General features: G+C 39.0%; 3 protein-coding genes across 3 annotated transcripts in view; 2 read left to right on the top strand and 1 right to left on the bottom strand.

Annotated features, from left to right (window-relative positions):
• The window catches only part of LOC134824674 (Bardet-Biedl syndrome 7 protein homolog), a 638,888-nt gene that overhangs the window by 72,179 nt on the left and 553,137 nt on the right, over nucleotides 1-13,572 (bottom strand). The gene's annotated exons all lie outside the window — the stretch shown is intronic.
• LOC134824803 (kelch-like protein 41) lies at nucleotides 4,340-7,783 on the top strand. The gene is made up of 10 exons (XM_063836778.1): nucleotides 4,340-4,378; nucleotides 4,650-4,779; nucleotides 5,078-5,223; nucleotides 5,476-5,581; nucleotides 5,714-5,828; nucleotides 5,970-6,039; nucleotides 6,172-6,357; nucleotides 6,549-6,821; nucleotides 7,069-7,230; nucleotides 7,682-7,783. The coding sequence occupies exons 1-10, from the start codon at nucleotides 4,340-4,342 to the stop codon at nucleotides 7,781-7,783; spliced, it is 1,329 nt and encodes a 442-aa protein (XP_063692848.1).
• LOC134824706 (actin-binding protein IPP-like) lies at nucleotides 8,485-11,559 on the top strand. The gene is made up of 4 exons (XM_063836682.1): nucleotides 8,485-8,530; nucleotides 8,867-8,895; nucleotides 9,131-9,243; nucleotides 11,044-11,559. The coding sequence occupies exons 1-4, from the start codon at nucleotides 8,508-8,510 to the stop codon at nucleotides 11,197-11,199; spliced, it is 321 nt and encodes a 106-aa protein (XP_063692752.1). The 5' UTR covers nucleotides 8,485-8,507; the 3' UTR covers nucleotides 11,200-11,559.

Raw genomic sequence — 13,572 nt, 5'->3', positions numbered from 1 at the left:
GTAGGGTCTAGTGTTTTATCGGATAGCAAACCGGCTAGGTCAGTAATATTTTTGGGATGGAAGTTAAATTTTTCTCTAACTGAGGAGTAGAGTAAACAGTCAGTTAGAACATGAATTTCGTCCTCAATAGGCTTAAGCCCCTTGCTGAAAAAGCAAAAAGTGCACCATCGATGTTCTCTTGGTAGTAGGGGGTTTCGTAACGGCCCCTCTCAATGTAAAGATTGTGGCAGCTAATACGAAACCTTGTTAAGCTTTTCCGAGCATCGGGGATCTTAACCACTCCTAAGTATGTTTCTGGTATGGTTTCTGGTATGGTTTCTGGTATGGTTTCTGGTATGGTTCAAAATCATGTTTAATTTGATTGTAGAATTCTAATTTAGGTGAGGATGCCTTGGCAGATTTCCAGGTATCCACAAATTCTTCCCTCATGTTGTGACTGATTTGGGTAGAGAGCTTGGATTTTGAAGAGGATGAGTGGGGGAAGTTATATTTGGTGAGAAGATTAGAGATGTTGGTGTACCAAGGAAGGCCCAGCATAATCTGCTCGTGAAATGCAGCGGAGAGAAGTTCATTTTCAGTGCTTTCAAGGCGAGTATAGAAATCTATTGCAAGTTTGCAGGCTTCAAAGAAGAGGGGGTGGCGCCCACTTTCGCCCCAGCAGCCTATATTTGATGCTTTTGAATGGACAGACAAGGACCACTTGATAAACTTAAGGTGGAATCTTTCATAGTGGTCTTGTGAGATGTACCTGAGAGTATGCTGGGGGTTGGCTTTGCTATCTGTTTTGGAGAGGAATCTCATGGTTTTTGAGTGAGGACATAAGATTTGGCAGCCATAGAGTAGTATCGGTTTTATTAGAGAGTCAAATAGAATGTTTAGAGAACGGTGAGAGAGGGCATCTTTGCTTTGACGATATTGCCTTTGAGGCCATAGAGAGCACGGAGAGCCTTGGCCCTCAGTTCAGTATACCATAATGTGAAGCATTTTTGCCCTTCGCCTGGGGGGGATAATTCGGAATAAGCGTTTTAAAATACACCGATCCAGGCGACTTTCACTGTATCACGTGGTGACCCCCAGGGTCGCTTCACTATAGAGTTTCGACGATACAGGGCACAGGGGGGACTGAAACCAGCGTTTGATCGAAAACGTAAACCTGGTTTCAGCTCCCCCTGTGAGGGGGAGCCGCGCACTCGTGCGCGGCGGGTCATACAACGTATGACAAGACTTTCATACACTCGGACTCTTTTCACAGCACAATAATTATTTTCTTGGGGCGATCAGCGTTTTAGTGGGATCATTATTGCTTCGCGAACTGAATGTTGACCATTGTTAATGGTCCAGCCCGGCGCGCGCTACTTCGTACCACTTGCCGTCGGGCCATTTCGAGAAGAAAGCGGCGCGCACTACTTCGAAGAAATTTAGACGAGTCGCGAGTAACATCCGTCAAACTGAATGAAATTTTAGTAAATACCAGAATACAAACATAGTGAGGCATACTCACTAAATTTTTCCCAAGTTATATTATTAGAGATCAACGTTTCTTGCGAAAGTTGTTTCAGTTCAAAGTATGGGCTAAGGGATTTGTACACGAACCCCTTTTGTAGCGCAATGCACTACTGGGTCGCGCGCGCATCAAATAATGCTTCTCGCAACCACGTATGCAGATCGGCGAGATGCGAAGGATTGACATCGTGAATCAAAAACCCCTTTATCTAAACTCAAAATTTTACCAAATCAATGACATTTTAATCATTTTCAATTTTGGGCACAGCTAATACGTAAGTATTTTGACCAAAATCTTGATTCACGATGTCAATCCTTCGCAGCTCGGTGAGGCACAGTGGTGCATCTCGCCGATCTACCGAAGTGTAGCGAGAAGCATTATTTGATGCGCGCGCGACCCAGTAGTGCATCGCGCTACAAACCAAAATCCAAATAATCTTTGAATAATTCTGAAATATATTCTGAATTTTAAACAGCTAAAAGTCGCCAAATTCAGTTTTTATGTGCTTTTTAAACTTTATAGTCCAAAATGCTGAAAACTGGCACAGTCTTGTCACTATATTATGATTTTTTTCTATATTATGATATATTAACTAACTAATGGATTTTCCTTACAGGGGTAGTTAAGATTAAAGGAATTTCTGGGAGTTTTTTCAGTCACCTGATAAACTGGACCATATTGGTATAACATGGATTTTAAGGCATAAGGAAGCATTATTGTTTTGGGTTCAGAATCCAGGTTTAATCGATTTATCGTGCAATTTAAGGTCATGAATGGTCATTAAAATGAGTTTATGACAATTTTGATAATTTCTAGCTTTCTGTCAGAAAATAAATCTGAGCTTCTATAATTTCCCTTCTTATTATAGGGGGTAACGCCAACCTGTTTGGGGGTGGGGGGGCGCAATCTTCAGGGGGCGCCAAATCGTCATTTGAATGTGGAACAATTTGGAAAAACTTAACTACGGTACTAGAAAAACTGCGCGTTTTGCTCTAGAAACACACTGTTTTAGATATTTTACCGGCATATCCTATGAAATCATCTAATTTGTTCAATTTTAGGGAGGGGCATCAAAGGGGGGGGGGGGGGGGGGGTGCCAACCAGTGGCGTAACGTTGCCTGTTGGCGCCCCCCTGCCGAAAAAAGCGCCCCCCTGTTGGCGCCCCCTCCCCTTTTGGTGCCCCTCCCTTAAATTGAACAAATTAGGTGATTTTAGAGAATACGCCAGTAAAATCTCTAAAAAAGTGTGTATCTAGAGCAAAACGAGCAGTTTTGCTAGTACTTTAGTTAAGTTTTCGAAATTGTCCCACCCACATTCAAACGACGATTTGGCGCCCCCCTAAGACGGCGCCCCCCTGCACAGCGGGGTCAGCAGGGCCTTTCGTTACGCCACTGGTGCCAACAGGGGTTCGGATTTTCAGCCCAACAGGCAACATTACGCTGCACTGGACCTCAGGCTCATAGTCACATGACTTCAGACCCAATCAACTGGGTTCTGGCCTGGTCAGCTCCTTTTCACCTGATCTCAAGGATTTACACAGGATTACACAGGATTACACAGGATTTACACAGGATTAAAATTAAATTATAGATCCATTATCATGGACCGTCATAATTGTACAGAGATTAATGAAAACATTCATCTTTCCTTGAAGTCAGGGCCAGGGTTATCCTTAAATCTTAATTATGACTAATTCGCGAGGTTCTCACCAAGTTGATAGTAAAATTGTTTAAGTTTCGTGCATTTGAATTACGTTGACGCATATCTTCGGTGAAGCTATTTCGCTCTTCGGAGCAGCGAAGGAAATAAGTGCACACACAATTGACAGCATAGGAGCGCCTTTCTTGAAATTGAATATACTGTGGGGTGTCTGGTTGAATATTAAGTGAACGGTGGCAGTGAATATGGAGGCTCTGGTGATTTTGAGGAATTACAGTTGAGTAAGGAGACAGAATTTCCATAAGATGGACTTTGAGATTTGTTTCATTGATATTGCTTGAGTCGGTGATTTCAGTGCTTATTTCAATGAGTGGCATTTGAGAAAGATTTTTGACTAATTTCGACCTCTGTTTTGAATACAAGTCACATATGTAGAGAACATGTGACTCGTCTTCGATGGTCTCGACGCCCATACTTGATTGACACCAAGCACATAGTCTTTGCTCACGGGGTGTGTTGGAGTATCTGCCTTTTTCAATATGGAGATCATGGGCGCTGATTCTAAGTTTTGTGGTGCTATAACGACGAGAGAAGCCTTTGCATAACTGTAAGTAGGGCTCTCGTTTAAAGGTGTGTTTGATTGAGTGATAGAATGAGAGTTTAGAAGAAGTAGATTTCTGATATTCCCAAGGTGAAGTATGTTAACCCAATCAATGTCTGCAAATTTTCACATGCTGATGATTATTTTAGTATTTTTGTTAAGGAGTTGTGAGAGATAACAATACATATACAGGCCGCAGAATTATGTGTACTACCAGATCGAATCCTGGTGGAACTTAATCAATCCATGATATCACGACAGGCCATACTTAATTGTATTCCGCTCTTGGCTTACCGGTAGAGCAATGTCAGCAGACACCCCCGGCCTCCCCCCAAGTATATTTGAAAATGTATGCAGTACTATCATGCTTTTGTCCTTGTCTCCTATAATAGCCCTGACTGACTCTAAAAATCTTCAGTCCAGTACATTTTGGCTGAAATTTTGTGTTTCATTAATTGTTTATGCTTTAAATCTCCCCTTACTGTGCAGGTCATGGTTGAATGATTCAATTACAGCTCGGCATTGCACCAGAAGTGTTAAAGCCTCATTGTTCAAAACCATCCAACAATTGCAAGATGATTATTGAATTAAAGATAGGGTCACAATCACTTAAGGTATTTATTTATATTTTGTCTGTGGGCATTTCTGATAGATACTTTAGCATTTCGGGCATATACTGAATAGAGCATTTTTTAAATTTATCACCCATTTGATTTCTATCGTTCCAAAAATTTCCAGTGATTAGTCCAAGATTTATGCTTGTTCAGACAATTTTATTTACAAAAATAAATCAATTAAATATTTTGAATACTTCACATGTTCAAAAATATTTTCCAATGATGTTATTTTGTTGATAAAAGAACAGTTTTTGCAACCTATTATCAGGTTGACAAAGAGTTATTAGCACGGTACAGTGATTACTTTGATGCAATGTTCACCTCTCCTTTCTCGGAACAGTCTAGTGATGTCATCACTTTAAAACACATCAACTTCAGATCTGTTAAAGTTATTGTTGGTAAGTGAATCATTCGTTCTCTAATTCTCTAGTTCTCTAAATCTGATACATCCTTTATTGGAGGCCACTGGTCAACGGTAGCGATGTTAGAGCTTGGTGGGCCACAAATCCTGACCTCCTCGTAATTCGCATACCATAGGAGGACAATTCCAACGGGCACCATTGGTTTTAGCAGGTTGCATCTTTTTCATAATTAAAAAAGAGACAAAATATTAATCAAAATTTGATTCCTTCTGCTAATTCAGTTATTCAGTTGTTATTTCTGACAAGGAAGTATCACAGTATTTAAACACTTCAGATTACATCTACAGTGGAAAGCTGGTGTTAAGTCCGTTCAATATAGAGGACGTGTTTCTCACTGCAGATTTTCTACAAATTCCAACAGTCAGACAAAGATGTTTGGAATTGTTTGGAAAACATTTAGCACCCAACAACTGTATAAATGTAAGAATGTTAATTAGGAATGTTAATTAAGAATGTTAATTAAGAATGTTAATTAGTTTAAGAATGTTTGCCAACTTTGTGGGATAATCTCAGTACAAGTTGTGGAATAGCAAGCCTTTCCTGAAAATCACTCTTAGTGACGTAACATGTGTATTGTGTAATTATTAATTAAGCTATCAAAAATTCTTATTTTCCGTTACATATTTTTACAAATTCGTCAATTTAAATTATCTGACTGACTGACCGTTTCAGATCTACAAGCTTTCAGTACAGCACGGTTTAAAGAACACTGAGAGATCAGCAGTTAGAATAATAATGAAGTGTTTTGAAGAGATCTACGAGGACAGTGATTATTTAGGTCTGCTAATTATACCAAATTAATTTATTAGAAAAAATACGAATTGAATTCAGCTTAGATCTTTTAATATTTTTACATACAGTTTAACCAGATTGCGAGTACAGCTGATGAAATTACATCCACATTCCACAGATTTCTCCAGCAAGCTCCTGTTTTATTTGTTATCAGACTGTGATCTCAACATTTCACAAGAGATCTTTGTTTTTAGCGCTATTGAGAGATGGATTGGTCATGATCCTGTCAGCAGGTTAGTTTGCTTCTTTTTCTCCTTTTTTCAGATTAATGTAAGAAAACACCAATTTGACAATAAATCCCACAGTATCAAGCTAAGACCTTACGATTTGCAGTTTTTTCCAAAAAATGGTCAGAGTTTATCGCTAGATTTCAGGAAATTTTACAAAGAAGAGCTTCTCTGCTGTTTAATGGTGGATCTTCTCTCGAATCAGGAATTACACAAGGTTTGAATTTCTGCGAAAAACATTTTTTTGTCATCTAATTTTCCGAAATCTAGTATGACGACTTCAGTACTTCACACCACGTGACACGACTTCACACCACGTGACACGACTTCAATCCACGTGGTTTACCAGGTGATAACAAGTGACCTGGTGAAGAACTCCCCGGACGTGAAGCAGCATTACAAAGAGATATTATCAGCATCATCACGTGACATGTCAGGGAAGCGGAGGAACTTTAAGGGAGGTAAAGGGTTGGGTAAAGAGAGACTGGGTATGATAAACGGGCGAGTGTATATTATCGGGGGGCTCGCAGACACGGTAAATATACTCTACTTTACTACTGAATATGTTGGACTGTTTTACACAGTATGGTTTAAAATGATTCGAATGAAGGCTTACAGCGACAAATGTAAAACGCTTGCATTTCTTACAACTAATAACTTATTCTTAATATTTATACCAACAAAAATAGTATGTACTCTCACTCACCGCACACAATCCCAACCCAGAAAGTCCCATCAGACGTTGAGGTGTTTATCCCTCACCACACGAAGCTATCACGTGACCCCAACACTTTCGTCCGGAACACCTTCACACCAGCGGTTGATGACGTCACAAAAACACACAGTGATGACGTCACAGTGATGACGTCACAGCTCCCAGTCGTTACAGTGGAATGTGGCGGAAGGAATGTAACCAGGAGTTATGGAGGTGGAGCTACTGTTGTGGACGGGGCTGTGTACTTGGTGGGGGGTCGGTCTGATAGTGGTGTTTCTGATAAGGTTAGGATTGTTACTGTTAGTGATATTATTGAACTGTAATAAATATTTAGTTAATTTACTTTTGGTTAGCAGTAAATTTATGATGAAGGCCTTGTTTTTCATTCTTACTGAAAAGATCGAATATCATATGTTGCTGTGAGTATCATATTATATGTCGCTGTGAGTTGAAAGTAATGGAATAGCTACGTGACAGTCCGCAAACATTCTTCTAGAAACTGAACGTAATTAACATGAGCCTATCCATTAGTTGTACCAGTTGGAGTTGCACTCACAACGGTACAAAGAGGTTGGCAAAGTGCCAGTTTGGTGTGATCACGTGACTGTTACCAGCTCTGATAAGAAAGTGTTTGTTATCGGGGGTTATCAGCTCTCTGATACTGGATCTCTTACTCCTTCATCTCTTGTTCAGGTAAATTTTTCTTACTTTTATTGCATTAAAGATAGCATGAATGTCTTAGAAATTGTTTCTTAAATGGTAGTAATGTTGTAATGATGTTAATTACTATATATAAAGCGAGACGATATATATATGTGTATATATCCGTGCCATTTTACTGACACCACGGCATCAACTTTAACGCGACTTTCCGCAAAAACCGTAAAACATATACAACTGAAACTTTTTTGACTGGGTCAAATGCTTTAATGGCCTTCAAATCAGCATGAAAAAATAAAAAATTGGCCAAGGAATAATAATTTTAGTGCCCAAAATTTGGACTCTCAAGTGGTGTCAAAAACGCGAATTAAATAGGTAATAATTATTTTAGTCTCTCGAGTCTTGACACCACTTTAGGGTTAGACGGGTTCCTGCTAGTGATGTTAATATAGCGGAAAGTTTATTTCTTTAAACTTTATTTCAGATATACGATACAGCTTCGCAGGAATGGACAACAGGTCCAGAGTTGACTGTCCCCCGGGCTCATGCAACATCCATCGGTAAAATACATTTGCTTTACACATAGTATACACTACATAGTATACTGTACATTGTATACATAAATACATAGTAAACTGTATACATGTATATATACATTATACATTGTGTACTCTATTCAAAATTCAGTGCATACTCTACAATTCATACCACGATATCTGAATATTATTTCATGCATAGGATAACTTCTGCAGTGGTCAAATTATCACGTAAATATCAAGACGATACTCCGAGGGAGTATATAATATGATCTAACTTCAAACTAGTCTCTCTACTGTAACAGAAGTAATCATGTGAAGGCGGTTTAGCGTCTAGTAGTTCAATCAGAAACTTTTAATCATTGTAGGATTATTTTTCAAGGAACTCTTATGTTGTCACCTGAGTGTTTCACGTGACATTCATGCTTACATTACAATTGGTATCGATTATTCATAAGCCTTTTGCGCTTGGTCAATTTACAGTTTACTCGAAGTCTTCTCTTTGATAAAATAAGTTTAATGCGGTTTTATACTATTACGGTCAGTAATGTATAATGCTAATGTACTATTATGCACGATCGTGTCTTATAATGCACGATAAAGTTGTATTCAACTTGTGACTATTCATTGTATTTCTGTATTCTAGATCACGTGACCACCTCAGGTATTGACAGTGGCGGAGGATTGGCCAGCAGAGTGCTAGTTTTAGGTGGATACGGCACAAATAAGCTCTCCTCTGTAGAACTTATAACTGATGGGGTATCTGTGGAAAATATGCCGCCAATGTTGAAACCAAGGTGAGCGAGATAAGTAAGCATATCTTTTAATTTTCTGGATTTAAAGTTTATCTGCTGTTAAATTGTGCGGTTATAGAATAAACCCAAAAACAAACTTCTGCTGTTCGTGAAGCGACTCGTAACTTGAGGTAAAAGCCGTTTTGGCTGGCAACGAGTTGTAAGAAATGGAACGCGCTTAATTTTAAGTTTCATAACTTCTACGCGCACGTACGTGATTTATTTAATTTTATAGAATAGACAATAACGGAAACCTATCAAGATTCTTTGTTGCTACGGCAACAATTTTGCTCCTTTTATTTTAGTCCTTCGAGAATTAAAGTCTTGTTTTTATTTCAGGCACGCTTTCTGTGCTGCGATGGTCGAAGGTGAGTAATGCATTTAGACAACATGCGAACCCAGACTCTTGCATCGAGCTAAACTATTTAGACTCATTTACAGCTGAACTATTTAGACTCATTTACAGTAATCAACAATTGAAATGCATCGTTCATTCTACATTCTACATTCTACATTCTACTTGCTGAAACTGGGCTGCTTTAAATGCTCCACAGAGAAGTTTACATCTACTATAATACAAATCTCATCGACATGATGTTACAGGTACAATAATAGCGTTAGGAGGCTGGAACGAACGAACTGTCGAGAAATATGATTTCAGGAACAAACAGTGGAGTCTGCTGAAGGATTTCCCGAAACAGAGGGACTGCATACAGGTAGGGTGGGTGTCAGATTTGAAGTAGGCGCTTTGTTGTTCACTGCTGTTTGAGATACGAGATTTTCATACAAAACAATATCAAAGTTTATGGTAAGTTTTCTTCCATGAGAAACGCCCAATCTGGTGTACCACAAGGGTCAATTTTGGGACCTTTGAAGTTCATTATGTTCATTGATGATATATCAGTGGGGATTTCACCAGGCACACAACTGTCACTGTATGCCGATGATACTAAAATTTGGCGTGAGATTGTTTCGGAGTCTGATATCCTGCGACTGCAGAAGGACATTGATTATCTCCATGACTGGTCACTTTCTAATAAAATGAGATTTCATCCCGACAAATGTAAGGTCCTCACCGTCGCAGGAAGGATATCCGAAACAGTTTCCCTCCTTAGTGTCCTACCACTCTTTAACTTTGTATACTCCATGGGAAGAATCGCACTTGACTATGTCGATCATGAAAAGGATCTGGGTGTTTTTGTGACCAAGAATCTCGACTGGCAAGACCAGTGCTCTAAAGTCCTTTCAAAGGCCAACCAAAAATTAGGCATGGCAAGGAGAAATTGCTATTTTGTTCAAGATGTAAATCGTCGTAGAGTACTGTATCTCACTTTAATGAGAAGTCAATTTGAGCATTGCTCAGCTATATGGAGACCGGTCACAAAATCCCAGATAAGCAAGCTGGAGGGCCTCCAAAAGCGTGCTATTAAGTGGATTCTACGCGAGGAGTATATGAGTTATCCACCATCCACATACATTCAAAAATGCAGACAGCTTAAGATTATGCCCATAGAAGACCGCTTTGACTTTCTTGACCTTATTTTCTTCTTTAAAATTGTGAAGCAACATATTCCTGTCACCTTACCCTCATATTTGCAACCATTTCAAGGCCACTCAAGGTTAAGAAGTAGCCACATGGACCCCTTATGTTTTGTAAGCTCGATCTTACCACGAGCAAGCTCTAACGCTTTTGCTAAGAACTTTTACTTTAGGACCCATTCCAAATGGAATGATATTCCTCTAGCTATACGTGAGATAGAGACTATTTCTGAGTTCAAAAGCAAATTGACCTCCTACATGTGGGATAAAATTCTGCCGGAGGACTTTGATTATGATCTAGATTATTCCCTCGAGACAGAGATGTGAGGCAGTTTACCTAAAGCTAACAATATGTTCATAAGAGCTTAAATCCCTGTTGTCTGTATTTCTCATTTCTCATTTTAGTGCATATCATCACATCATGGATTTCACTTTATTATATGATTTGATTGCTTTTTATATTTTTGTGTGTTTCTAAATTTGAAATTCTATTTAAAATTCAAGATTTTCGTGGGCCCATACTTGTGCAGGAGGTGCATTTTGCTCTCAACATCTGTGTTTTGGTGACCCTCAGGTCCTTTGATTACGTACATTTTGTCCTAGAAAATCTGATTTTATCGGAGTCTTATACTTTTGAGAAAATTTAATGTTGTTCATTCATTGTGTAAATTTGTATGTAATTGATCGATTTGAAAGATTTCAATTAAAAAAAGTGATGTTAATATAGAAATCTGTATACTATAAAAGCATTAATAATAATATTCGAAATATTAAAGATCTAAACTGTTTATTTGCAGGGTGAAGTGTGTGAAGGTGTACTGTACTAAACTGTGTATTTGCAGGGTGAAGTGTGTGAAGGTGTACTGTACTAAACTGTGTATTTGCAGGGCGAAGTGTGTGAAGGTGTACTGTACTAAACTGTGTATTTGCAGGGCGAAGTGTGTAAAGGTGTACTGTACTAAACTGTGTATTTGCAGGGTGAAGTGTGTGAAGGTGTACTGTACGTGTTTGGAGGGGTCAAGAAGAACAAGAACGTGTCAACTATAGAGAAGTACGATTATGAGAGAGACAGCTGGCGAACTGTGGGTCAGTTCATGGTACCCAGATTATACAGTGCTGTTGTGGTGACGTAGCATAAACAAACTTATAACTGTGACAATGATGTTAACAAGATGTTAATAAAAGATGACAAGATGACAGATGTTAACAAGATTGCACCAGTCCTCGAACCTGAGTTTTTCAAACATTTGGATTTTAAAAATACCCTGAAATCTGACAACTGTGGCCGAGAATCCTGCTCAAGAACTACGTTTTTCAATCAATTGGTCAATGTAAAAACACTAACTTTAGCTCAATAAGCGAGTACTGGAGTACGTTACCTGGGGACCCCAGGCTATTATATTTATGTTCATAATCATAATCCGAATAGAGATTAGGCGAAATGACAGGCGCAGGCTAAGCGTCGCCCAGTAACGGAGTACGGTTAACCGACAGTTTTGGGGACTTCCTTTTCGTCATTTGTTAGTGATCGGCTTTTTGACTCCGGTGTAAGGGCCAATTATTGCATATTTTGTTGAATACCGTTCGACACTATCATTATTATAACTCAAAGAATTACTATTACCTTCCTCCCTGTGACCACGGGCTTTTTAGTACATAGTATGTATATTCATGTCATACTGATACACTGAACTCCCGTTCAAAAGATCAGGTGATACTGATGGTGAGCATGAAACCGTATTTTCATGAATGATGTCATGGACACTACTCATATTATATTGTGAGGACTGAGGACTGAGGACTGAGGACTGAGGATCATTATTCATTTTATCTGTAAGCTCTATTTATAATTATACATAAAGCGTAGTAAAATATTTTGTAGGTTTATAACCTACCAGGACGCGCGCCGAGTTGGACTCGTCGACGGTTTTGGAACAAATATTTTACGAGTGTCACCCGTTAATAAAAGATTACAAAAAAGCAGTCGAAATCACGACTTAAGTAGCTTACGCAGAAAAGTAATACATGATAGTAATACCCCTAGGCTACGTTGGTCAGGACAATTTCAGGGACAGACCTGAAACCGTCCTGGTCTGTAATATGACTACAGTAAAATGGGCGAGCTCTAAGATAATGTCTTGATGAGTAGCTGACACAGCAGCTCTATCAGTACCATTTTCCTTTACGTTATTGCGGTAATTCACCCACAAATTCTCACGGAATGACGAGTTTTTATATTTTTCATTGCAGCCACTATCAGTACTCAGTAGTCTCTTTTACTTTTGGACACTTCATTTTCATATATTAATTCTAAGGCGTCAGTCATTGCACAATTTAAGAAACAAAACAATATGTGCACTGTCGCGGACCACGGTGTCTCATACTATTTCAGTTCGCCAATCTTAATTTTACTCTATTTTTCAAATTAACTTTTCGTGTAATTTATGTCTTAATTGTTAAACTTATTAATAAGCGATAACGACAACGTCACTGAAATCTAAATTTTTATTTATGTGCAGGTTTTTGACCGAGTAGATTCACAAAAACATGATAAGGTTCAAAGAGGAGGTTTATAACGTTCCGTTAGCAACGTCAACCTCCTTAGATCTCATTATTTTGAATGTGTGGATGGGAACAGTTCTTTTGACTTCTCTCAGCGGGGACAGTATCATTCTTTTAGCAACCATAAAATACAGGGCTATCAAGCAGCACAAGGTGGTGATAGCTGTTATGCAGCACATGGCAGTTTGTGATCTACTGCAGACGATTTTTAGAGTGTTGCCTACGATTCTGGTAACCTGCATCGGTCCTGATCATCTCTTCTCCTATAATCTGGATGTGACATATTTGGGAGAGATGTCTCTGGGCGAGACGCTGTTCTGTCATATTCAAGAAAATATGACGTGGTTAACCAATACCGTGACCATTATGTTAACCTGTGCTTTGACGATCCTGAAGCTGGTGATAGTGAAGTATCCTCTCAGAACAGGCTCTTGGTCCTCTCGGCTTGGACACAAAATCTGTACTGCTGTGTGGCTTCTCTTTCTGGGGTTGTATGCTCCGTTTTTCGTGATGAAAATGATCCACTATTCGGATGTTAGGTTTGATAAGATCTTCTTATCTTGTGGTTATGACAGTTATCAATTTCCTGTCTGGTTAATATTGTTTTCTGTAATCATTAATTTTCTCATCACAGTCCTCTCTTTGCTGATAGTCATCGTTAGTTCAATAATTCTGCTGGTTGTTGCAAAAAAAGCAGCAGATAGACACGGTGACAGACTGCGTTGGGAGGGAATCTCTACGGTATTGCTGACTGTGGGGGTGCTTTTAGTCTCCCAGCTACCATACTTTTTCCTGTCGTACTCCATTAATCTCCTACCTATAGGATTATTTGGTTGCCTCAGCCTCACATACTTGAACATAATAGCAAACTTCTTTATATATGCTCTAACTCTGCGTAGTTTTAGAGCCTTTCTAAAACTGAAGATTATTCAAATCCTGTCCTC

This window comes from Bolinopsis microptera, chromosome 13 (assembly GCF_026151205.1).
Source record: "Bolinopsis microptera isolate Bmic1 chromosome 13, MBARI_Bmic_1.0, whole genome shotgun sequence".
NCBI classification, from domain to species: Eukaryota; Metazoa; Ctenophora; class Tentaculata; order Lobata; family Bolinopsidae; genus Bolinopsis; species Bolinopsis microptera.
The sequence above is the reverse complement of the archived record's forward strand: the minus strand, read 5'-3'. Positions and strand labels throughout refer to the sequence as shown.